This window comes from Mustela erminea, chromosome 12, assembly GCF_009829155.1.
Source record: "Mustela erminea isolate mMusErm1 chromosome 12, mMusErm1.Pri, whole genome shotgun sequence".
In the NCBI taxonomy this organism is placed as follows: domain Eukaryota; kingdom Metazoa; phylum Chordata; class Mammalia; order Carnivora; family Mustelidae; genus Mustela; species Mustela erminea.
Window position 1 is genome coordinate 70,738,212 of NC_045625.1, and position 24,320 is coordinate 70,762,531.

At 41.7% G+C, this 24,320-nt stretch overlaps 1 protein-coding gene across 6 annotated transcripts in view; it reads left to right on the top strand.

Moving 5' to 3' along the window:
• The window catches only part of LOC116570487 (ras and EF-hand domain-containing protein), a 73,804-nt gene that overhangs the window by 45,422 nt on the left and 4,062 nt on the right, over nt 1–24,320 (top strand). For 5 of the 6 annotated variants that reach the window (XM_032307676.1, XM_032307672.1, XM_032307673.1 and 2 more), the window contains 8 exons: nt 516–604; nt 9,481–9,715; nt 10,028–10,165; nt 10,281–10,428; nt 11,695–11,776; nt 13,008–13,122; nt 16,627–16,746; nt 19,605–19,681. In XM_032307676.1, coding sequence (XP_032163567.1) covers nt 516–604; nt 9,481–9,715; nt 10,028–10,165; nt 10,281–10,428; nt 11,695–11,776; nt 13,008–13,122; nt 16,627–16,746; nt 19,605–19,681 — 1,004 coding nt within the window. Of the gene's footprint in view, nt 1–515; nt 605–9,480; nt 9,716–10,027; nt 10,166–10,280; nt 10,429–11,694; nt 11,777–13,007; nt 13,123–16,626; nt 16,747–19,604; nt 19,682–19,985; nt 20,107–24,320 lie in introns of those variants that run through there. The other variant, XM_032307674.1, reaches the window with a different exon arrangement.

The window sequence follows — 24,320 nt, forward strand, 5'->3', positions numbered from 1 at the left end:
TGAGGAGTGTGTTTAGACACAATGAGTATTCTTTAGGTTGTGAGATGATCAGAGTGGGGGCCTTGGATTTAAAACCCCGCTACAGAAACAAGCTAAGCCCATCTTGGAATTTTGAGGAAATTTTCCTGACTGCATTTGTCAGAAATCCTCTTCTCCCACTTCTGGGGGTCAGCTTCAAATTTAGAGTTCGTTTGCCTTAGCTTTAGGCCTTAGCCTTTAGCTCAGTCACTGAGCCAAATTATGCTTTGAGAAGAGATAAATCCAAAGATGTTGCTATTGCAGAGTCCTAGACAATGCAGGCAACCAGGATGCCCTTTATGGCTCATGCAGTGGGATTTGGATCTAAGACACAATGCAAAGAGAGTACTACAGGAGTTATCTTGGTGTTTTGCTCATGTACTGTACCAAACGTTTAATTACATTAGAAGTTAATTAGTGTGTTATATATATATGTGTATATGTATTATGTGTTTATGGAATAACAAAATGTTGCTTATATATTTTATGTATTTTAGCGCATAAGTAATATATCACCAGGGAATACAATTTCTAGGAGCAGTCCCAAATTTAATGGTCATTCTCCTCATCCTCTGGGCTTTGACAGGTATGGTAACACCTACTTACTTTTCATTTGAATTCTGGATCAGAGTGAAAAGGAAAGTAAATTTCCTTAGAGGGGAATTAAAATAGTAGAATCTATTTGGGGCACTAATTTCTATTTTCTGCTATCTTATTTAAAATTTCTGAAACCTGTAAAGATGGAAAGTAGAAATGTCTCAGAGAGGGCAAAGTGATTTCCTTAAGACATTGTTATGACTTGATTTTACGTATGCTTCCCCTGACCTCGTTCTCTTGTTACATCCTGTTCCTGAGAAGTGAACTCTGAAAACTCTTAGAGGGAAACAAGCAGAACTATAGTGTTGGATGTTGCCATATACATAGGATAAGATGTTGAGATTCTTGGCATGATCTACAAATGTTTAACAGCTCAGCACAATATTATGTAAGCTGTGTTCGAGGAAACTTTCAAAACAAATAGAAACATGACTAGCAGACGTTTGTGAGCTGTTGTATTGAAAGAGTCAGAGAGATTTAACAGAAGTGAGAATTTAGTTCTATTTTGAATCAAATGAAGTGATATATTGGTCCTATGTAACCTGAGATCTGGCAACAAGGACCGAAAGATTACATGTGTCTACTTGTGTGTATAAATACCTATGTCCATTATTATTACTTAAAAAGTTAAATTTGGGGGATATCAAAACCTTGAAAGTAGAAGTTAAGGCATAAGCTATGGGCTTCTAGCTCTCCATTTCCAATGCAACTTTCCAATTCCTATTCATTCCCTTTGCATTTGAAAACTTTTGTTCTAAAGAATAAAAATGTATTGAGAGTTAAGATGGCAGAGCAGTGGGGGGACCCAATGCTTGCCTTGTCCCTCAAACACAGCTAGATAAATAACAGATCTTCCAAATACTCAAGAATAGATGTAAATGCTCAGAGAACAAAATGCAGAGCTAGAGGAAGAAAAGAAGCTACACTGTGGTAGGTAGAAGGTGCAGAGACATGGTTCTGCAGATCTTTCCATGGAAACCTGGCAGGCCAGTGGAGAGTGGCATGACATATTCAACATGCTGGGAAAAATATGCAGCCAAGAATACTTTATCCAACAAGGTAGCATTCAAAGTAGAAGGAGAGATAAAAAGTTTCCCAGACAAACAAAAACTAAAGGAGTTCCTGACCACAAAATCAGCCCTGCAAGAAACACTAAAAGGGACCCTCTCTGTGGGACAGAAAGACCAAAAGCAATAAAGACTAGAAAGCATCAGAGAGTTTCCAGAAGCAGTGACTTTACAGGAATACAATGGCACTAAATACTTATCTATCAATAATAACTCTGAATGTAAATGGACTAAATGCTCCAGTCAAAAGATACAGGGTATCAGAAGGGATTAAAAAAAAAAAAAAGACCCATCTATATGCTCCTTCCAAGGAACACATTTTAGACCTAAAGTCCCCTCCAGAGTGAAAATGAGGGGATGGAGAACCACCTATCATGCTAATGGACATCAAAAGAAAGCTGGAGTACCCATACTTATATCAGATATGATAGATATTAAACCAAAGACTATAACAAGAGATGAAGAAGGGCACTCTATCATAATTAAGGGGTCTATCCAACAAGAAGATACAACAATTGTAAATATTTATGCCCCCAACTTAGGAACACCCAAATATATGAATCAGTTAATAACAAACATAAAGAAACTCATTGATAATAATACAGTAACAGTAGGGGATGCTAAAATAATCCTCATGCAGCAATGGGCAGTTCATCTAAGCAGAAAATCAACATGGAAACAGTGTTTTTGAATGACACACTAGACCAGATGGACTTAACAGATATACTCTGAACAGTTCATCATAAAGCAGGTTAATATATATTCTTTTCAAGTGCCAATGGAACATTCTCCTGAATAGATCACATACTGGGTCACAAATCAGGCCTCAACAAGTACAAAAGGATTGAGATCATACCATTCATATTTTCAGACCACCATGCTATATCAACTTGAAGTCAACCACAAGAAAAAACCTGGAAAGATCACTAAGATCAGGAAATTAAAGAAGAAATTTAAAAATGCATGGAAGCAACTGAAAATGAAAACATGCTAGTCTAAAACCTTTGAGATGAAGCAAAAGCAGTCATAAGACCAACGTAAATAGCAATACAGGCCTACCTCAAGAAGCAAGAAAAGTTCCAAATACACAATCCAGTCTTACTCCTAAAGGAGCTAGAAAGGAACAGAAAATAAAGCCTAAAGCCAAAAGAAAAGGGGAAATAATAAAGATTAGAACAGAAATCAATAATATGAAACAAACAAAAAGCAATAGAACAGATCAGTGAAATTAATAGCTATTTCTTTGATAGAATTAATAAAATTGATAAACTCATATCCAGACTTATCAAAAAAAAGGAGAAAGGATAAATTAAATCATGAAATAAAGAGGAGAGATCACAACTAATACCACAGAAATAGAAATAATTATAAGACAATGCTGTATATTATATATTGCATGCCAACAAATTGGGCAATCTGAAGAAATGGATAAATTCCTAGAAACATATAAACTACCAAAACTGAAACAGGAAGAAATAGAAAATTTGAGCAGACCCATAACCAGGAAAGAAATTGAACCAGTAATTAAAAACCTCCCAATAAACAAAAGCCCAGGGCCGGATGGCTACCCAGGGAAAGGGTTTTGCCAGATGTTTAAAGAAGAGTTAATACCTATTCTTCTCAAACTGTTCCATAAAATAGAAATTGAATAAAAACTCCAAACTGATTCTACAAGACCAGTATTACCTTGATCCCAAAACCAGACAAAGACCCCCCCCACAAAGAGAAGAATCAATATCCCTGATGAATGCAGATGCAAAAATTCTCAACAATATACTAGCAAATTGAATACAACAGTACAGTAAAACAGTTTTTCATCATGATCAAGTGGGATTTATTCCTGGGTTGCAGAGATGGTTCAATATTCACAAATCAATCAGTTGATAAAAGAAAGGATAAGAATTATAAGATCCCCCTCAATAGATGCCCCAAAAAAACATTTGATAAAATAAAGCATACATTCCTGATAAAAACCATCAACAAAGTAAGGATAGATGAAACATACCTCAACATCATAAAGGTCATATATGAAAGACCCACAGCTAATATCATCCTCAAAGGGGAAAAACTGAGAGCTTTCCCTCTATGGTCAGGTATAAGACAGGGATGTCCACTCTCACAGTTATTTAACATAGTCCTGGAAGTCCTGGCCTCAGCAGTCAGACAACAAAAAGAAAAGGCTCCCAATCAACAAGTAAGAAGTAAACTTTCACATTCACAGATGACATGATACTTTAACTAAAGAAATTACTAGAACCAGTAACGTAAATTCAACAAAGTCACAGGATATAAAATCAATGTACAGAAATCTGTTGCATTTCTATACACCAATAATGAAGCATCAGAAAGAGAAATCAAGGAATAGATCCCATTTACAATTATACCAAAACCATAAGATACATATGAATAAACGTAACCAAAGAGGTAAAAGATCTGTACTCTGAACACTACAGAACATTTATAAAATATATTGAGGAAGGCACAAAGGAATGGAAAAACATTCCATGCTCCTGGATTGGAAGAACAAATATTGTTAATATGTTTATGCTACCCAAAGCAATCTACACATTCAGTACAATTCCTACCAAAATACACTAGCATTTTCCACAGAACTCAAACAAACAGTATGAAAAGAGATTATGCTGAGTGAAATAAGTCAAGCAGAGAGAGTCAATTATCATATGGTTTCACTTATTTGTGGAGCATAACAAATAGCATGGAGGACATGGGGACTTAGAGTGGAGAAGGGAGTTGGGGGAAATTGGAAGGGGAGGTGAACCATGAGAGACTATGGACTCTGAAAAACAATCTGAGGGTTTTGAAGGGACGGGGGGTGGGAGGTTGGGGTACCAGGTGGTGGGTATTATAGAGGGCACGGATTGCATGGAGCACGGGGTGTGGTGCAAAAATAATGAATACTGTTATGCTGGAAATAAAAAAAAATAATAAAATAAAATAAAAAAATAAAAATAAATAAATAAAAAGAGAAAATGCCTCAAATATTCAAAAGTCTTGAAAAAGAAAAGCAAAAGGATGCCTGGGTGGCTCAGTCAGTTAACTGTCTGCCTTGGGTCAGGATCCTGGGATTGAGCTCCTGGTTGGGCTTCCTGCTCAGTGGAGAATCCACATGTCCCTCTCCCTTTGCCCCTCCCCCACCATGCTCACATGATCTTTCTCACTTTTGTGCACTCTTTCTCAAATAAATAAACAAAATCTTAAAAAAAAAAAAAGAAGAAGAAGAAGAAAAAGAAAAAGAAAACCAAAGCTGAAGGCATTGTAATTCTGGACTTCAAACTCTATTACAAAGTTGTCATCATCAAGACAGTATGGTACTGGCACAAAAGCAGACACATAGATCAATGGAAAAGAATAGAAAATCCAGAAACAGACCCACAACTATGTGGCCAACTAATCTTTGACAAAGCAGGAAAGAATGTCCAGTGGAAAAAAAGTATCTTCAATCAATGGTGTTGGGAAAACTGAACAGCCACATGCTGAAGAATGAAACTGGACCATTTCCTGACACCACACACAAAAATAGACTCAAAATGGATGAAAGACCTGAATGTAAGATAGGAAACCATCAAAATTCTAGAGGAGAACACAGGCAGAAACCTTTTAAACCTTGGCCATAGCAGCTTCTAACTAGACACATCTTCGGAGGCAAGAGAAACAAAAGCAAAAATGAACTATTGGAACTTCATCAAGATTAAAAGTTTCTACACAGCAAAGGAAACAGTCAACACAACTAAAAGGCAGCTGACATAATGGGAGAAGATATTTGAAAATGACATATCTGATAAGGGATTAGTATCCAAAATCTATAAGGAACTTAATCAAACTCAACACCCAAAAATAAATAATCCAGTTAAGAAATGGGCAGAAGTCATGAATAGACATTTTTCCAAAGAAGACATACAAAATGGCTAACCGACACATGAGAAGTTGCTCAAGATCATTTATTATCAGGGAATTACAAATCAAAACCATGATGAGATACCACCTCACACTTGTCAGAATGGCTGAAACTAACAACACAGGAAACAAATGTTGGTGAGGATGTGAAGAAAGAGGAACCATCTTATACTGTTGGTGGGAATGCAAACTGGTGCAGCCACTGTGGAAAACCGTATGGAGGCTCCTCAAAAAGTCAAAACAGAATTACCCTGTGACCCAGCAATTACACTAGTAGGTATTTACCCAAAGGATACAAAAATACTGATTTGAAGGGGTATATGCTCCCCAATGTTTATAGCAGCATTATCAATAATAGCCAAATTATAGAAAAAGCCCAAATGTCTGTCAACTGATGAATGGAAAAAGAAGAGGTGGTATATATATATACAATGAAATATTGGCCATCAGAAGGAATGGAATCTTGTCATTTGCTGCAATGGTGATGGAACTAGAGTGTATTGTGCTAAGCAAAATAACTCAGAAAGACAAATACCGTATGATTTCACTCATATGTGGAATTTAAGAAACAAAACAGAAGAACATAGAGGAAGAAAAACAATCAAAAGAGAGAGGAAAGCAAATCATAAAAGACTCAACTACAGAGAGCAAACTGAGGGTTGATGGAAAACAGTGGGGGATGAGCTTAATGGATGATGGGTATTAAGGAGGGCACTTGCTATAAATAGCACTGGGTATTACATGTAAGTCATGAATCACTAAATTCTACTCCTGAAACCAATTTTACCATAGATATATGGTAGATACTAACTAGAATTTAAATAAAAACTTGAAATCAACCAAAAAATAAAGAATAATGTTCTTAACTATCCTGGCAATAGCAAAATGGTCAGGAAGGTTTATTACCAGGGCTTATTGGTGATCACTTTTAGGAAAATGCTATACAGGTATCAGATGTTTTTATTGTCACTGATTTGTGAAATAAGAAATGTTGATGGTTTGTAGACATGTAAGCAGCTTATTTGCTCTGTTATTGAGAAAAATACATTACATTTAAAAAACTGTGGGCACAACATGATTTTTCTGGACTGATATTTAAGACGAATTCTAAGCACATAGGAGAAAAGATACATTACTGAAAATTATTTCAGAAATTTTACCATGGTTCATTTTGGGAAAGGTTACACACCATGAATAAGGCTCTTGGTACTGGATTAAGAACTCCTCAAGAGTAGGTTCTAAGGGACAAAGTCATCACACCCAGTGGCTCAGAGGGACGGAAGTAGAGCACTCTTGTTCTCATCCCCGTGAATAATAACCAGCGGGCCACCAGGGTCTGGACTGATGTCCTCTTTGGAAGGTCATTATTTTAATATCAGAAGTTTAGTATCAGAAGTTTTTGATGCTAATATAAAAACTTAAAAGCATGTTTTAAATTTAATTTTGTTGCTTTTGTGACCTTACTGGATTTTAACTTGCATACTTGTTTTAGTTTAGCATTTTTCTAAGATTTGTAACAAAAATATAGTTTGTCCTATATTTGCACAGACTTACTTATGAAAATATATTTTGGGCAGGTAGGAATAGTTTGTTTTTTTAAAGGGTATATATATGTTGACTTTGAGAAAATCTGATGTGTACCTGTATTTTAAATTAGGAGTCTAGATATTCAGGGAAGTGATTTCTCGATTCTTTATTTCCCTTCTTCCCTTCTTATCAAAAATCTGAATGTTTTTAAAAACAGTTGTGATTAATAATGATATGGAGCTGCAGTAGTTTGTACTATGTTATAATGAGAATGGTTTTCTTAGGTTCCTTATAGCGTGGCTAAAAGTTTTAGAAGGATAATTTCATAAATGATGAAACAACAAAAAAATGTATGTATGCACACAGACACACAGAGCTAGCTAGTTAACAATATGGTCTGAATATGTGCCCCCAGGATAAAGACTTTGTAATTAAGTAACATATATAGGGAGGGTTTTGTGGTTCTTACTTTTTAAGTTAATTTTAAGCATTTGCTAATGGTACTAAAATAGTTTTGTTTTTTTTTTAAGATTTATTTATTTATTTTGGGGAGAGTGCACATGAGCAGGGGGGGAAGAGGGGGAGGGAGAGAGAGAGAGAGAGCTTCAAGCAGACTCAGAGCTGAGCACGGAGCCCAACATGGGAATCCATCTCACAACACTGAGATCATGACATGAGCCGAAACCAAGAGTCCGACACTTAGCCGACTGCGCTACCCAGGCACCCCGGCACCAAAATATTTTTGACTTCTCAGACTTGTGTCACTTATACTTATTTATATTGAGATCACCCTCTGTTTTCTGAACATATTCATCTCTTACTGTTTTTATCTCTATGGACTATGTACTCTGCCATTTCCTCACTCTGATGAGACAGTGTTTGCCAAGTGACCCAAGATGGTGCTCCAGTGTAGTGGAGGCTAAACAGGCTGTGGCCCTTGTTTTTCTTCTTTTCTTTTCTTTTTTTCTTTCCTCTCCTCTCCTCTCCCCTTCCCTCTACTTCCTTCCTTCCTTCCTTCCTGTTCTTGTTGTTCCTCCTCTCCCTCCCCACCTTTCTTCTTCTTCTTCTTCTAGGACTCATGATGGGGGGGAGGTGCAGAGAGAGCATCTCAAGCAACCTCCACCCTGGGCACAGAGCCCAATGTGGGGCTCAGTCTTAATGACCATGAGATCATGACCTGAGCCAAAATCAAGAGTCTGACACTTAACTGAGCCATTCATGTGCCCCATTATTTCAGTATAAACAGGTTTTTTGGAAAATCAAATGGAAAAGCAAAAGTAAATAGGGAAATAATGCAGTTTCTTTTGATTCTTTTGTTGGGTGTTAATTTCTCCCTCACTTATAAGATGTTAGAGAGTTTCACAAATGGAAACATCCATAGAAGCCAGGGGTTCCAGGCTTTATCAGGGAGACCTCTGTGTGAAACTTCTTCTACAAGCATCTTACTAGATTATGTATCAATACCTAGTGGCAGAAAACTCCCTGTGTCATATTCTGGTATCATACCTTTCTAATTGCCTGTCATTTTTACCATGTTGATTAGAAATATGACTCCTGAGATGCCTGGGTGGCTCAATGGGTTAAAGCCTCTACCTTCAGCTCAGGTCATGATCCCAGAGTCCTGGGACTGAGCCTTGTATTGGGCTCTCTGCTCAGCAGGGAGCCTGCTTCCCTTCCTCTCTCTCTCTGCCTGCCTTTCTGGCTAGTTATGATCTCTCTCTCTGTCAAATAAATAAAATCTTTAAAAAAAATATGACTCCTAGAAAAGTTAATCAGTTGGCCCTTACTTTGTCTTGCACAACCTAGGAGAATGTATTCTTCATCTTCATGTGTCAGCTTCTCTGAGGATTTGAAGAGGGACACCAATAAGACTGAAGTTGAGCTCATGGCACAGTTTCCTGTATCTGAGGGTTTTGATTCTCACGGTCATCATGGTTACGTTTCCCATCTAGGTTGTCAGCATCCCTTTTAAAAAGTAGAGCTGTTATCCAGAAATGGACGAGCTATTTGGAGTATGGTCTGACCACATTAGAGTAAAAAGGTTCACATGTCCTGCATACATTTTTCTTAACTTGAGATTGCATTTATGCTCTGGACACTGCAATTCCTTTCTTATTAGGAAATACAGAATGTGACTTTTAAAAATGGCTTCATTTTTATTAAATATTAGACTTGAGTGTCTTTATCTTAATTGATTGTTGCATAGAATGAGCTGTTTGTTTCCCCTGATGCATACTCATGGACTACATTATGATTCTTGGCAAAAAGGAGAGTTGTTGGCCTTCTTGAGTCCACTGCTGTGTAGTCCTGAGCTTTGTGATCTCTCGGGTAGAGCTGTCTTCTCCTTTATCACCAGGTCATCCCGCTCCTCCTACGTGGATGAGGACTGTGACTCATTGGCCCTCTGTGACCCTATGCAGAGGATGAATTGTGAGGTGGACAGCCTTCCCGAGAGTTGCTTTGACAGCGGCTTGTCTACCCTGAGAGACTCCAACGAATATGACTCGGAGGTGGAATACAGGCACCAGAGGGCACTTCAGAGGTCACACGGCACGCAGGAGAGCTTTGGGGGTGATGCTTCAGACGTAGACGTAAGCCCCAGAAATCACTGTCTCCTGAGCCGTACCTTCAATAGAAATCTGTCACCCTGTTTGACTTGTATCTGTCATGGCAATACTACTTAAAGGTTATAAATATGAAACATAGTCAGTAGAATGTATTTTTCTTAATCAGGGTAGGGAAAAATTTTCACAGATTGCCATTTGGGGCTCCTCTGTTCCATAACAGAACTGACTATAGATTCATCTGCGTATTTTTCTTCTCTTTAATCCATAATATATATGTGTAATGAGAGACTTTGTTTTTTAATGGCTGACTAAAAAAAAAATAATAACAAAAACCAGGTTCCTGATATAAGGGATGAAGAGACGTTTGGTGCCGAAGGTGTGGCTGCCATCTTAGACTGGAAACCCCAGGGGTCCACTAGTGAGGGCAGCGTCGTCAGTTCTTCAAGAAAGCCCATCTCAGCTCTGTCACCACAGGTAGGTAGTATCTGGGATATTATATTCACGAACACTGTGAATTTTCAGTGCCTTATAACTTATTAGGAAGACAATGGCCCGACCTTTGTCACCCACTGTGGCTTTGTCTCCCTAGACAGACATGGTGGATGGCGACCATAAATCTTCCAGCTCACAGAAGGCTTACAAGATTGTACTTGCTGGGGATGCTGCAGTGGGAAAGTCTAGTTTCCTCATGAGGCTCTGCAAGAATGAATTTCGAGGAAATACAAGTGCCACCCTGGGTATGGTTCCTTCTCCAGTTGGTGATGAGGAAATGACCTTCTTTTAGCTGGATTTTATTTTCCATAGAAACTATATACACAGATCTCTCTGTTTACATATATAATACATAAGGGTGTGTGTGTGTGTTTATGTGTATGTGTGTGTGTATCCTTATCTACAGAACGGTCTTCTGTTTTGGTGATGGCCCAACTTTAGGAAAAGAAGACTGACAAAGGACAGAGGTATCCACTTAGCCAGTCAGAGCAGCCAGACCAAGCTTAGAGCCAGAGATGACAGATTCATTTATTCAACAGACATTTCCTGAGCTCTCCTAGGAGCACGATACTGCTGTAAGTGCTCAGGACACACAATGAACAGAGGCAACTAAATCCCAGCCTGCAAGGAAACTTCACCCCAAAGGACAGCAATGGGTGAAAAAAAGATGAAGTGTGGAGAGAGGTGCAGTTCTACACAGGGTGACCGGGGAAAGCTTTTCTGATAAGCTGTCACTTGGCAAAGTGACATTGTTGGTGGCCACTTTGTCACGGTCAAAATCATAGCCGGGTGTCTGATCCTTCCCCTCCTTTACAGCAGAATCCATGAGTAAGCCCTTCTGAGAACAAGAGAGGAAGTGTCCTGATTTCCCAAATTTGCATACTAATCAGTAAAAGGAGTTGAAGGTTTGCAAGTTATCGTTCACCTTTCTTCTTTATCTAAAGAGTTCTTATTTTGATGATGAGAGATATTAGAATAGATTGATTATACCCTCTTTACAGTGGGCGTCTTTGTAAATTCACGGTCCTTCATCATACCCCTGAAGATAACAAATTGCAAGTTCACTTTTATTTGGTTCCTGAAAAGACTGCCACGTTTTGTTTGGTTGCTCAAGAGCATGGTCTATATGCACACCTCCCACATATCCTCACACAGATACATGCACAAGTCCACACGTCCACATGCACACAAACACACACACATAAACACGCAGAGACATACCAACTTTGTGTAATCACATGGACAAACAGAATGTAGATTTTCCTTTTGTCTGTAGCCGAAAGCCTTCCCCAACTCAGCCAACCTGCAGAGGGTTCCTCTGCGAGTACATGTGTGTTCGGACTTGTAATTAGTGTTTGAAGGTCGCTCTCCTTGAAGGCTGCATTCACCCCTCTCTACCTCATTGAGCTTTGGCTTATTGGCTTTTGTCTTATCCACAGAGGGCTTGAGAGTCAAAACCAGTGAAATTATTTACATCACGGTCCCTGTGTTCTCTTGTAATTCCCTTTCAGGAGTCGATTTTCAGATGAAAACTCTCCTTGTGGACGGAGAGCGCACAGTCCTGCAGCTCTGGGATACGGCTGGTCAGGAGAGGCAAGTGCTTCCCACAGCGTTGCGGGCTCACCTTTGGTCTGCATGGACGAGCCTCGTGGGACGCTTGGTGGTTTTTGTTGCTCATAATCCTATAATTATAATACACTGTGTAATTACATAGTGCATTAGGATTTTGGGAATGTTTGCATGTCCCCACATTCTTTTCTCCTTCATTTACCTGTCAGTTGTGTGTGGAGGTCTTCAGGCTTCCTCTGAGCCGCTGTTCAGTTGGGAAAAGGAGAGTGCCCTTTCTCAACGAGGGAACGTAGGCCAGGCAGCACTCCTGGAATGCAGTGTGTCGGTGTGAGGAGGCACTTAGCCAGGCTCAATAAAAGACAGAAAAGGGAATATGTCAGCTGCCCTCCATTCAAGGGCAGAGGCACCAACTAAGTAGAAGACTCGTGTCTGGTGACCTTGCCTTCTTCTGCATGCATTGCCGATGACCAGAAGGATCAAGTGTAGGTTTTATTCCTGCCTAACTCTTCAGAAAAACATCTCTCCAGTTGCTCAGCTAGCGAGTATGGGCTGCATACCCATATGTGCCCGTACCAGGCACCATTTAGGCTCCAAAAATTCAACAGGAAACAGACACAAATCCACAAAGGCTGCTTGCAGGGAGCTCGTATTCTCTAGGACTCTGAGACTTTCAATATTTAAAAAACATTTGTACTCGACATGGCCTTTTTAAAGATGCTATCAAGTGTTGCCGTTGGTTTAGAGTTGGGACATGCACACTGGGGTGTGCTCTTGCGCTAGCGAACCGGCCACGTGCCGTGTGTGTAAAGCTGGCATGCTGTGGCACTCTGCATCGTTAGGCCCTCTTCCATGCCACCTCCCCCCAAGTACTCCCTCCCCACCCCCAGACCACAATGTTCTCTCTCGAGCCTCTCCCTCCCTCCTTCCCTTGTCCCACACATGGGTTTGGGAGCTTGTTGCAGGGGCTGAAATTTTTAGAAATTATACTCTCAGCCTTGCCCTGGTTATACTTTGGGTTCATAGATATTCTTGGAGAAAGTGTTTGGCTCTCGTAGATCATACCCCAAATTATTCTGTTACCCTCCACTGAGTCGTTCCAGCCCTCTGAGGTGGCTCTGTCCCCGTGCCAGGTTGCCATGAGATTCTTCTAAATGGAGGCTTATCTTAGAAAAGGAGAAAAAAGAGATGAAGAAAAGGTAGCACCTGAGCAACAGACTGATTAGAACTGGTATTTACACGCTTTCCTCTTTGCCAGGTTCAGAAGTATCGCCAAGTCTTACTTCAGAAGAGCAGATGGCGTTCTGCTGTTGTACGATGTTACGTGTGAGAAAAGCTTTCTCAATGTTCGAGAATGGGTGGACATGATTGAGGTAAGATATCAAAACACAGCAACAAACAAAAAACTACACGGGCGTCATGGCCCATCTTAGAAGAAGCGGTTTCTCTTCTTTGTTCACCTGCACACCTTTAGAGAGCACTGACTGGGTATGAGAGGGGGAGTGTCTCATGGTACTTGGCAGTATTGGTCTCTTTCTCCGTGGCCGGGCGAGTTTCCCCAGAGCTGTGGCTACCACTGAAGGGAGCTTCTGGGAATAAAACTTCTGGTTTTCTTACAGATAAAATCAGAAACCCTCTGGAAGTAACTGCAAATGTGGGCAACCTGAGAAGAAGCAGTTCTTAATGCCTGGGGTGGTGTGTATGTGACTGGTGTGCACGGGGCCCCCATGTGTGCCAGATATGAGCACATGCAAGGCCCAGCTCCATTAGCACCTGTGTCCTCAGCCTTATTCTGCTGGTAATTTGGATGCCCCTGAAATACCAAGTGGTATTGTTTTTATAGAGTCTCAAAAATCAGTAAAACTTTTTTTTTTTTTAAACCAAGTGGTATCTTAATCTTAAATATGGTGACAACTGTGTTGCCTTTTTTTTGTTTGTTTGTTTTTGTTTTTGTTAAATGAGTAGTGTCTTTCATCTGAGGAGCTTTCATATCCTTTGGTTTCATGGTAAATAATTTCTAGAAGTAGGAAATGATTTTGACCACACTTAGTGTGCTGCCAATGGGTTATTAATTAACATAAAATTCAGTTCCAGCTGTGGTTGAATATACTCTCCTGGGAAAAAAAAATAGTGGCTAATAGAATTTTTCAGTTAAGTGTATTATCTCTAATTTTTGATAGGCATTGAACAGTGCAGCAATGACTAAACAGAGAACTGATTGCTGTATATCAGCCTAGCTTCTAGAGTCTTCCATTGGGCCTAATTTATACCCTGTAAGAAAATAGAATTATATTCTCTAACTGAAGAAATGATTTGAAAAATGACAAAGAAATGTGCATTTTGTCCTAGCGGAATATCATGACCTAAAATTATTACAAATATGAGGCAAATGGGTTGACGTTTATGTAGCATTTTTACTTCACAAAATTTCCACATATTATACACATTTTTGTAACATATCTGAGGAAAGAAGTAAGAAATATAATGTTACTCTCATTTTTTATGAGAAACCTGAGTTGGAGAAAGTGTATGACCCTGGTTTGTGGTTATTTAGAGGGGAAGGGTTGCAGGGGGCCTTGGATCTCCTGAGTCAGCCCTGGTTGCTGCTGTGATAAAGAGCCAGAGTAAGCAGCAGGTTGAGAAAAGAAGCTTTTGGTGTCCAGAGTGGAGTTCCGAGGTACATTCCATGCACAGAGGAGAAGCGTCTACTCACGGGAACAGACGGACCTCCCCGGGTCCAGAGAATAACATCATCCCAGTGGGCTCGTACCCACAGAAAATTTAAAATCCACAGCAAAACTTTTTATTGTTAAAAATTTTGGATGTAGTCTGCATTTTAAGTCTTTGCATGATGCGCAAGGACTGGCGGCCCAAAGGCAAGGTCAGTCACAGTGTTGAAATAGCCATTAGTGACCACCACAGCTGGTGTGCCAGGACCCCATCATTTACCATCATTTGCTAATCACCTACGCGTGGTAAGTGACCTTTTTAGCTCTGTGGATTACCTTTCACAGGGTCTGAAAAGGACAAAAACTATATTCAAGATGAACTCTTGAATTTGTCACAGGGAAAAATTAGATACTACTTGGCTTTTGACTTCTACCTTTGGGAAAAAAGGGCATGACAAATCTTTGTCATGGCCCTTTCTAATTGGAGGACATTCTGTGGGGACAGTTTATGTGGCCACTAGAGATACGGATGGAAACTGAGAGTGTAATTGTTGGGATAGGCCCAAGGGCTGAGGGGTAATGGAATGTCAGTGGTGAATTAATAATTAATACATTTTGATAAAAACCACTGAGTTACAAAATTGCACAATAAAATCATGGGTAAAAGTAAATGATGGCCATTTACTTACCTGTCATGAATAATGTATTGGTTGAATGCTTGTGTGAATGTTGAATTGAGGAGACACCTGAGACATGAGATCTCTGACTTTTTCACATTCCAGAGTATTTTTGGAGTCCCTCCTTTGTGCAGGTTCCAGAGCCTGGAATACGCCCACAGTAGGGGAGCTTGTATCCAAGTAGGGGAAACATAATAAGCAAGAAACAAGTAAATAAAATAAATGGAATGATAGACAATGATAAATATTGTGGACACAAGAGGGCAGAGTAAATGGCCTGATGGTGTGGTCAGGGCAGCCTCCCTGGAAGGTGCTGTTCGAGACAAGACTGGAAGGAGTTGCCTGTATTTACTGACATACCTTAGGGAAGTCACTTAGATGCTTGGGTTCTTGGCTCACTTAAGTGAGTATTTGTTGAGCGGCTTCCAAAGTTGCCCCCTTAGAACCTGAACAGTTTGCAGAAGAACAGGGTTAATGAACACATCGATGGACACCACACCTAGTTGCAAGGACGGCCCTCCATTCCCATCTCCCCTCTGCTGTTACTACACTGTGGTGCCCTTGGTCGGAGGAGAATGGTCTGAAGGGAAGGGAAATCAGATGTAATGCCATCGGTTTCAAGGCTCATTTCTTGAACCCGTGGCAGGTGTAGCACCAAACCGAAAGCACAACTGGTACCTGGAGGCCTGGCAGAGGGTCACGGTCAGGGCTGCTGCTGCTGCTCTTGAGTGGGAACCAGAACCCTGTTTTTCTGGGCCAGTTAGGCTAGCTTTCTGTGTTCTCATTAGATCCTGTGGAGGTGCGATGTGCCCTTACTAACCCCTTCATTTTACCAGTGGGGAAACTGAGGCAGAAACATGAAACATTTCGCCTGATTTCAGGGCCACAGCTGGTGAGAGGCCAGGTGATGGGAGTGGTGGCCTCCGATGCAGCTCTGTTCCCCACGTTTCACGTGGACCTGCAAAGGTGGATTTGGGAGCATTAGCCTTAGAATCGATTCCTTTGAATGATCGGTAATTAACTCCTCGTAAGAAAAATGTTAACCTTTAGGACCTTCACATTTTGCTGTTGTTGTGAACCAGACTGCAGTGAGTGCGGAATGCTCACGTTTTGTTTTTATCCCGTTATGGCTGAGGGATCTCCCTGTGTGCTTTGTGCCTGAGATAATGAAGTTGACTTGTTATCAGCACCGTTTGGAATGAAAGTCGCAGAAAATTGTGTGGGTGCCACAGCCAGATATAGCTCTGTGGTCATGCCGCTGTAGTTCATATTTGTTTGTATGGTGGCAGGGGTGTTGGGGAGCGTTTGCACCGAGGCCCTGGTTTGCAAATTCTTGTTTAACCTCTCAGAATTTCAGTGATTTCGCTTGGTGATGGGAAGAAGTTTGGCTCTCTGTAGAGAGATTTTGAGGCTGGAAGGTATGACCTCCAGGTCATGCAGAACCCACGGGGCATTTGGAGAGTGGAAGCTGCTGTTGTCAGTGGAACTCATTCAGTGTTTGATGAACACACAGCATTTTTTCCCCTGGCAGGATGCAACCCAGGAGAGTGTTCCTATCATGTTGGTAGGAAACAAGGCTGACCTCCATGATGCTGCTGCAGCAGAGGAACAGAAGTGTGTCCCAGGATACTTGGGAGAAAAACTGGCCATGGTAAGGGTGAAATGGGGCTATTGGAACAGAGCTTTGCAGTTGGCGACCCTTCACTCCCATCTACGTTCACTTAACAAGGTTCTTTGACATCCCTTCACCCATTCCAATGGGACTACTGGCCTTCTGATCCAGGCAGAACTCCCAGTGTCCCCCTGCCCTTTATTTTTTTATTTTTATTTTATTTTTTTAAATTTATTTATTTGAGAGAGAGAGAAAGAGCAAGCATGAGCATGAGCAGGGGTGGGGAGTGGAGGGCCAGAGGGAGAGGGAGAAACAGGCTCACCACTGAATGGGGAGCCTGACATAGGGCTTGATCCCAGGACCTGAGCAAAGGCAGACACTTAACTGACTATGCCACCCAGGTGCCCTCCCGACTCCCACCCTCGCCACACGCACTTTAATGAATGTAAGTAATTGTACCAAGGATTAAACCTCTCATGGAGGTAAAATGATCACTTGGGCAATTTTCCCCATTGAAGAACGTTGACAAAGGAACCAGAAGTGTCCTGCCTTCCTCCTCACCCTCGGCCAGTTCCTGGACTCCTCCTAGTTCTGGAATCCACGTCAAGGAAAAATAATGGGTGTCCTGTTTAGAAAACATGGTTTAGTTCCAGAAGGCTACTGTGCCAAAGGGCAGTGTGTTACCTGGCTGGAAGAGAATTTGGAAAGTTCTTTTTTTTTTTTTTTTTTTTCTCTAAGATTTGTGCTTAGTTGAATAGTCTAAAATTATTTTTGGTTGTGCGCTTGTATAGAACATGAGGCTCATTTCGATCCAGTTTATTACTAGGGGCAGCATTTATTCTCCCATTATTACCAGTGTGTGAGGCTGCTCCAGGACCCCCGTAGGACCTGTCTTTCCCAAACATGGCATCAGAGGCACCTGCGGGTGGCTAAGTCCAAGCCGTTGCAGTCGGATTTGATACGGCTGCCTCTGTGCTCTGCTTCAGCCCATGGACAGCCTGCGCTGTAGTATGGCCCGTGGACTGTAAAAACAAGGGTCAGTGCCACTGTTTTAAGTTGGAAAATCTTTCTTGTTTTAAGTTTTAAAACTATGAACCAAACATGCTAAACATCAGAGCTAGGCAGCGAAGCACAGAAGAGATTCATTCAACGTGTTTAACCGTATGTACTTGATTATGTGTGGAAGAAAGACTGGAGCACACAACAGACAGTCCATGTCTTCATGTAGTTCATTTCTGGTGGATACGCGGGCAATGTGTGTAATCCACGTGCCTCTTTGTCCCACAAGCCCCCTTAGAGAGCATGTGATCCTCCACCACATGCCAGGTTTATCCCTTCCTCACGATTTCAGAGTTCCCAAGGTTTGCTCACTTACGCATCTTGTGACCCCTACCCTCCCGTAGCCTCGGAGAGACCCTGCATGTCACCCCATAGCATCCTAGCCATTAAACTTGGAAACAGCGCTATGCATTACCACTAGAAATTCATTCACATTCATTGTAGAATTTTTATAGATTTTCTGTGGAATTTTCATAGATTTTCCCCAGGCTCATGGGGAAATGTCTCACTGTGGACTCTTACCCCCTCCTTTTGTTCTCTCTCTCCATGCTCCAGAGCAGCCATGACATCCTCCCCTTATCCCACACAGAATTGTGTCACCTACACCCAGGCCCAAGGCCCCTGCAATTCTCCTTCCTGAAAGGACATTGTCTCCAGGCAAAGATGCACAAAAACAACTTTATCAATTACAATTGTGGCAAGTGCAGTACAGAGAAAACACAGAGGGCTGTGAGGCTTCCTAATAGCAAGACCTGACAGAGACATGCCAGGCTTAGACAACACTGAATCTTGATTTCTGGGGAGGATTATGGAAAAATTCAAAAAGTAGGTAGGAGTCAGCCTGGAAAAGGGGGTTGATGGGCATAACCCAGGTAATGGGAACAGCAGGTGCAAAGATTGTGAGGTGAGGGGGAATTTGGAACATTGGAGAAAGAGAGGGAAGATTAGAGTAACCAGAGCGTTGAGGGCGAGGGAAGAGGGTGGCGGGTAAAGCTAGGAGTTGGGCCGGGACTACCTGGACACGAGGCCTTGTCAGCCATGGGGAAGCATCTGAGCGTTACTTGAAGAGGAATGGGAAACACTGAAAGGTGTGAAGCAGGAGAGTGATGTGATCAGTGGTCATATCCATAACCTCTGGGAGATAGAAAAACAGAGCCCTAGACAGCGTCCATTGGGTTTAACAACATGGAGGTTGCCGAATCTTGAAGGCAAAGATGATAGTGTGAAGGGATGCGAGTTAGCTGCCGGCCCAAAGGAGACCTACTTTTGATGGACATTTAACTTGTGAGTGGTTACCTTAAGCTACCATTTTTACCTCTCTCAGATTATCCGATAGAGAACATTTGTAGCAACTGGTAGGACTGTGGAGAATAAAACATGAAATGGTGTATTGTGCTTGCTTTTTTTTTTTTTTTTTAAAGATTTTATTTATTTATTTGACAGAGAGAAATCACAAGTAGTCGGAGAGGCAGGCAGAGAGAGAGAGAGGGAAGCAGGCTCCCCGCTGAGCAGAGAGCCCGATGCGGGACTCGATCCCAGGACCCTGAGATCATGACCTGAGCCGAAGGCAGCGGCTTAACCCACTGAGCCACCCAGGCGCCCCTATTGTGCTTGCTTTTAAGGCAAAATAAAAAGTCCCCTGACTCGGAGCTGTTGTGTCTGGAATAACTAGACCCAAATTCACTATTTTTAAAGTATCAAAACCATGAATCCTATTTCTTAGCCATTAGAATACTCAACAGGAGAATATGTTTATTTTATTTGTTGGTTTCAAAAGCTAAAATTCCAGGAGCCTTAAGTAAAGGCTTCATTTAATTGTGTTTCTTTCTTTTCTACAGACCTATGGGGCATTATTCTGTGAAACCAGTGCCAAAGATGGCTCGAATATAGTGGAAGCTGTTCTCCATCTTGCTCGGTAAAATGTTGTCTTATATTTGGAAAACTGAACGCAGGATTGTATTTTCACGTAGTTGGTACATATGCCCAATTTCTGGACCGTAATGTGAATATACATTGGAAAACACTGTCTCGTATTTCATTGGTGGTTAGAGAAACAATTGAACATGGATTTTAGAAAAACTGGTAGTGCTGCTTATTCACTGTGAACGCTGGCAAAGTACCTTTACTGCCAAACAAAGCAGGTGCATCTGAGGTGTTGCTGACATTTCTGCAAAATGTCACCACAAAGCTAATAGTTGACTTGTATGAATCATTTCCAGGAACCAGATTTTAAACACAAGAGACTATTATGAAATTAACTACCTATTATGACATTTTCTGGGATAAAGGAGAAAAAAAGCAACTCAACAAAGCAAATTGTGTGTCATGCCAGTTGGAAGCACTTTATTAAAATAATTACTCAGGTAATTATTAAGCTCAGTCAGTGGTGTTAATAATAAATAACATTTTGGGATTTAGATTAGAATGAAAATTACATCCTTGAGGAACTTGGATATAAATGTGAGTGTTTTTTAATCCTTGGAGTAAATTTGAATTTTAAGAAATAACAACATTATCTTTTAAATTTATGTCTTCTGCCTGGTTTTCTGCCACAATTGAAAAGATGATTCTTTACTGGCCTGAAGAGATTAAATATCCAAAAGAAAAAAGAAAGGAAAAAAAAAAAGAAAAGAAAATGAGCATGAACAAAATCAGGCCAGTGATCTTTAATTACTGATGAAGTGAAGCCATAATTTGGAGTGTGTAGGTTTTTTTCTGATCATATGTGAAATTTTATAAGAATCTTAGCTTTAGTATGGTAGATGGCTTCTTCTGCTCCTATTCAGTGACAAGTAAAATACATCGCAGTGTTCCAATGCTGCTTTTCTATTGATGATTCGGTGTTTAAAATGCTTACCAGCTGCTTAGACTGGGGCCTTGGGCAAGATTCTTGCCCTCACTTGAGAAAATCAGGAAGTGGGCCCCAGGAGTTTAAATGGTCTGCTTGACATTAGTCTGTGGCAGGCCTTGGCAGATACCTTGGGCTCGAACTGAGTCTGAACATTATTTCCTTTGATATCAATCTGAGAGAGAGCCACCTGCCCACACCATGCTGGAAATCATCTTTGTGTGAAGCAAAGACAGTGCTAACTCTGAGTGTGACCTAGATCGGGTGGAAGAAAAGCACACACTTAAGCATGTGTAGATTCAAGGGAATGACATGGTTTTCTGCCTGTGATTAGTAGGAGAATCATGGGCTCATACCACATTTGTCAAACAAGAGCCCAGGTAAACTAAGCTGGGTGAAATAATGGATTCCATGTACCTGTGGGTGAGAAGGGGCTGCTGGCCATTTTGACCAGGGAAGGCTCATTCAGTAGAGGTGGTGGGGGCGGAGGTGGGGAGACTGGGTGAGATGCACTGACAGTGGACTCACTGCTGAACTGGTAGGTGTTGGTCCTTTCTCAGGTGTTCGTGCTGGCGCTTCGCTACAACATACCCGGGGATTCCTGGGTGGAAGTGCTCTGCTTGCTGGGCTAGGGGGTTTTGGGGAGGACCTGCAGGTCTGTAAAGCTTCGCTGGGCCCAAAGCTGAACCGCAGCGGGCAGGGATGGGGCCCCTAGCTTTGGCAGCGGGGTGCTGACCTGTTGGTCAGCCCAGCAGAGAAGGATGCTGTGCACAGGCCTCCTGCCAGGCTGTTGCCTCCGGCCCCGCTTAATGGAGGACCACGGTGCAGGAGGTTCAAAGTATGGTCTTAAATCTCCCCTCAAACAGCTGTGGAGTCGGACGAGTCCTTCCCCCCTCTCGGCATCTCTAGTCTGTAAAATGAGGGAGGGGGCTGGAGAAGTGACCCCCAAGGTCCTCTCTGATTCTGCCAGTCTGTGGTTCTACACAGAACCGCCGGTATGCCACGGAATACCAGTCGCTACTTTGTGCTGAATTAATTATCTTGCAGGATCATATTACAGTTAAAGTGACTCCAGATTGCCAGGTCACACCCAGAGTGCTGAATCCATGCTCTTTATTGTATCGTAAAGGTGGGCCAGGCTGTGAGCTGCCTATGCTTTCTCTGCTGCCGCCACACAGCCTTGGGCTTCCTTATCCAGCACACCTGTGCACAGAGGCCTTTTGATCACGAGGTCCGTCCTTGGGAATCACTCAGCAGGGAGTTATTTTATTGTTGTTGTTGCATTATGGCCTGGTGTGAGTTCCCTGGTTTTGTTATGTTAGCAATGTGTTAAATATGAAAATTATAAATAAAGCAAGTATTTAAAAATTTTAATTTGCTTTATATCCTGCCTTCAGATTTGCTTATTAAAGTGCCTAAGTCTTACATGGAAATGGTAGAGTTGCCACAGGTGAAATTATCGTTTTTAAAGTTTTACATCCTGAGGCACCTGGGTGGCTCAGTCCGTTGAGGGTCTGCCTTCAGCTCAGGTCATGATCCAAGAGTCCTGGGATCGAGTCCCACATGGAGTTCCCTTCTTAGCGGGGAGTCTGCTTCTCCCTCTCCCCACTGTTCATGCTCTCTCTCTCTCTCAAATAAATAAATAAAATCATCCAAAAAAAAGGTTTTACATCCTTTAGAAAGTTACGTATAATGTAAATATGTTATGTTCTCAATTTAGATCTTGCAAGACAATTACCATCAGGCCGCTTTCATGCTGTCTCATGTCATAAAACGTGAGCTAGACGAGTTTATGGATTTGCACTGTCTGAAACAGAATTCTGTTTTGAGGGGAGGCCATGAATGTTTGGTTAACACCCTGAACTACTAGTGTTGCTTTTTTCTGGAAACCTCTCAATCCCAAGAAAAGTGTTTCCTAGAAATGCAGTTTCCTCGCTGACAGGACATTTATTGCAATCATTGTCCATTGGCAAGTGAGCTTGCCAGCATCAGAACCACAAGCTTTGTACATTTTGCAGTAGATTCAAGTTCCAAAGTGTTTAATTGATCAATGGTCTGATATTTGAAAGAAAAAAAAAAAAACAAAACAAGAAGTGCTCAGGCTGATATTTCCATTCAGCCCAGAAACAGCCCGTTGGGAGGAAATCTGCCAATGAGACAGAGTCACCTTACATGCACTTGCCAAGCATATGGTAGTTTTGGTGAGAAAGTGTAGTTTTCCCAGGCTTACGCCTATTGTAGGTGTTTGAAATATCTGATTTCCTTGAAGTGGGAAGGATATGTCTGTACTTATGGTGGATTAGAGAAACCAAAGGCCAGATGGACCATGTGGGTACATATTTTTCCTCCCTAATACTTGCTTTCAGGTTCAGTAAAATGTCTGCATTATTGTGAGCTCTCAGCCTGTGGAGGCCCCATACATGGTTCATTAGCAGTATCAAGGAAATGAATATTTGCAGGCCATGCAGTGTAATGAGAAGGGGGCACAAAAGAGAGAGAGAGAGAGAGAGAGAAAACATTTGACCAGACAATCAGATGATTGTAGCTGGTAGAGGCTTTTGGACCACCTAGAAGGGAGAGATGTGAGTTGTCTCGTGAAGGCGCTATGATTAGTATACCCATTGCACAGATAAAAAAAGTGGAGGACTAGAATGCTTAATCAGCCTGCTCAAAGTGACACAGCTACTAAGTGGCAACATTGGGACTTGTTACCACCACTCTAGCGTATCAGCTTGTTGCTTCCCTGTCAGCAATCTCAGGATTGCATTCCACATTCTCTTCTTCTTTACTCTCTCTCTGCCTAATGTCGTCTATCCCCGGGGCTTCTAGAACTGTCTCTAGCTCGACTTCTCTAATTTCTGTATTTTTTACCTCCACCTCTTTTTAAAATTCCATAACCACATCCCCACCCACCACCTAGAGGAAATTCCAGAGGCGTGACTGTATCCAACATGTGCAAACCCTCACAGCCTGGCCTCACCCACCTTTCTGGTTGCATTTCTTAACTTACTTCCCAAAGGAATGATAATCTGTAGACACAGAAAACTTAATTCCACTTATGGCCAAGCTCTTTATGTCTCGTTGCCTTTATGCATGCTGTTCCTTGCACCTAGAATCTCCTTTCCTCATTAAGCGAAGGTCAATTCCTGTTCTTTCAAGAGGTCCCTCCTGTGTCAAAGTGTCCACGCAGCCCCATCTCTACAACGCTTTCCTTCCCCGCAGACCAGTACGACTGGTGTACCGTGCTTGTGTTTTAGCAGCTGTCTCGGGACCTGGGAATGATTTGTTTAGCCTTCTCTCCTTCAGCGCTCACTAATAGAGGGTCCCAGCGTTTGGCATAAATTGAGCATTTGTTGAATGACCAAATGTCCGAGATGATGCAGTTGGAAGTTGTATGAGTTCTCTGTTGTTGCTGTAACAAATTCCCACAAGTGTTATTGCTTCAGCAACGCACGTGTATTACGTTTCAGTTCTGGAAGTCAGGAGTCTGGAACGAGTCTTATGGGGTGTTCTAGGTTGGATCATGTACCTTCCTTCTTCTCCTGGGTCTTTGTTTCCTCGTCTGTGAAGTGAGGATAATACTACTACCCTGTCACCTGTCAGGGTTGCATGTTTGTTTGTGTTGTGTGATTGTTTATGTGCATTAAATAAGAAAAATGTGAGGGGCGCCTGGGTGGCTCAGTGGGTTAAGCCACTGCCTTCGGCT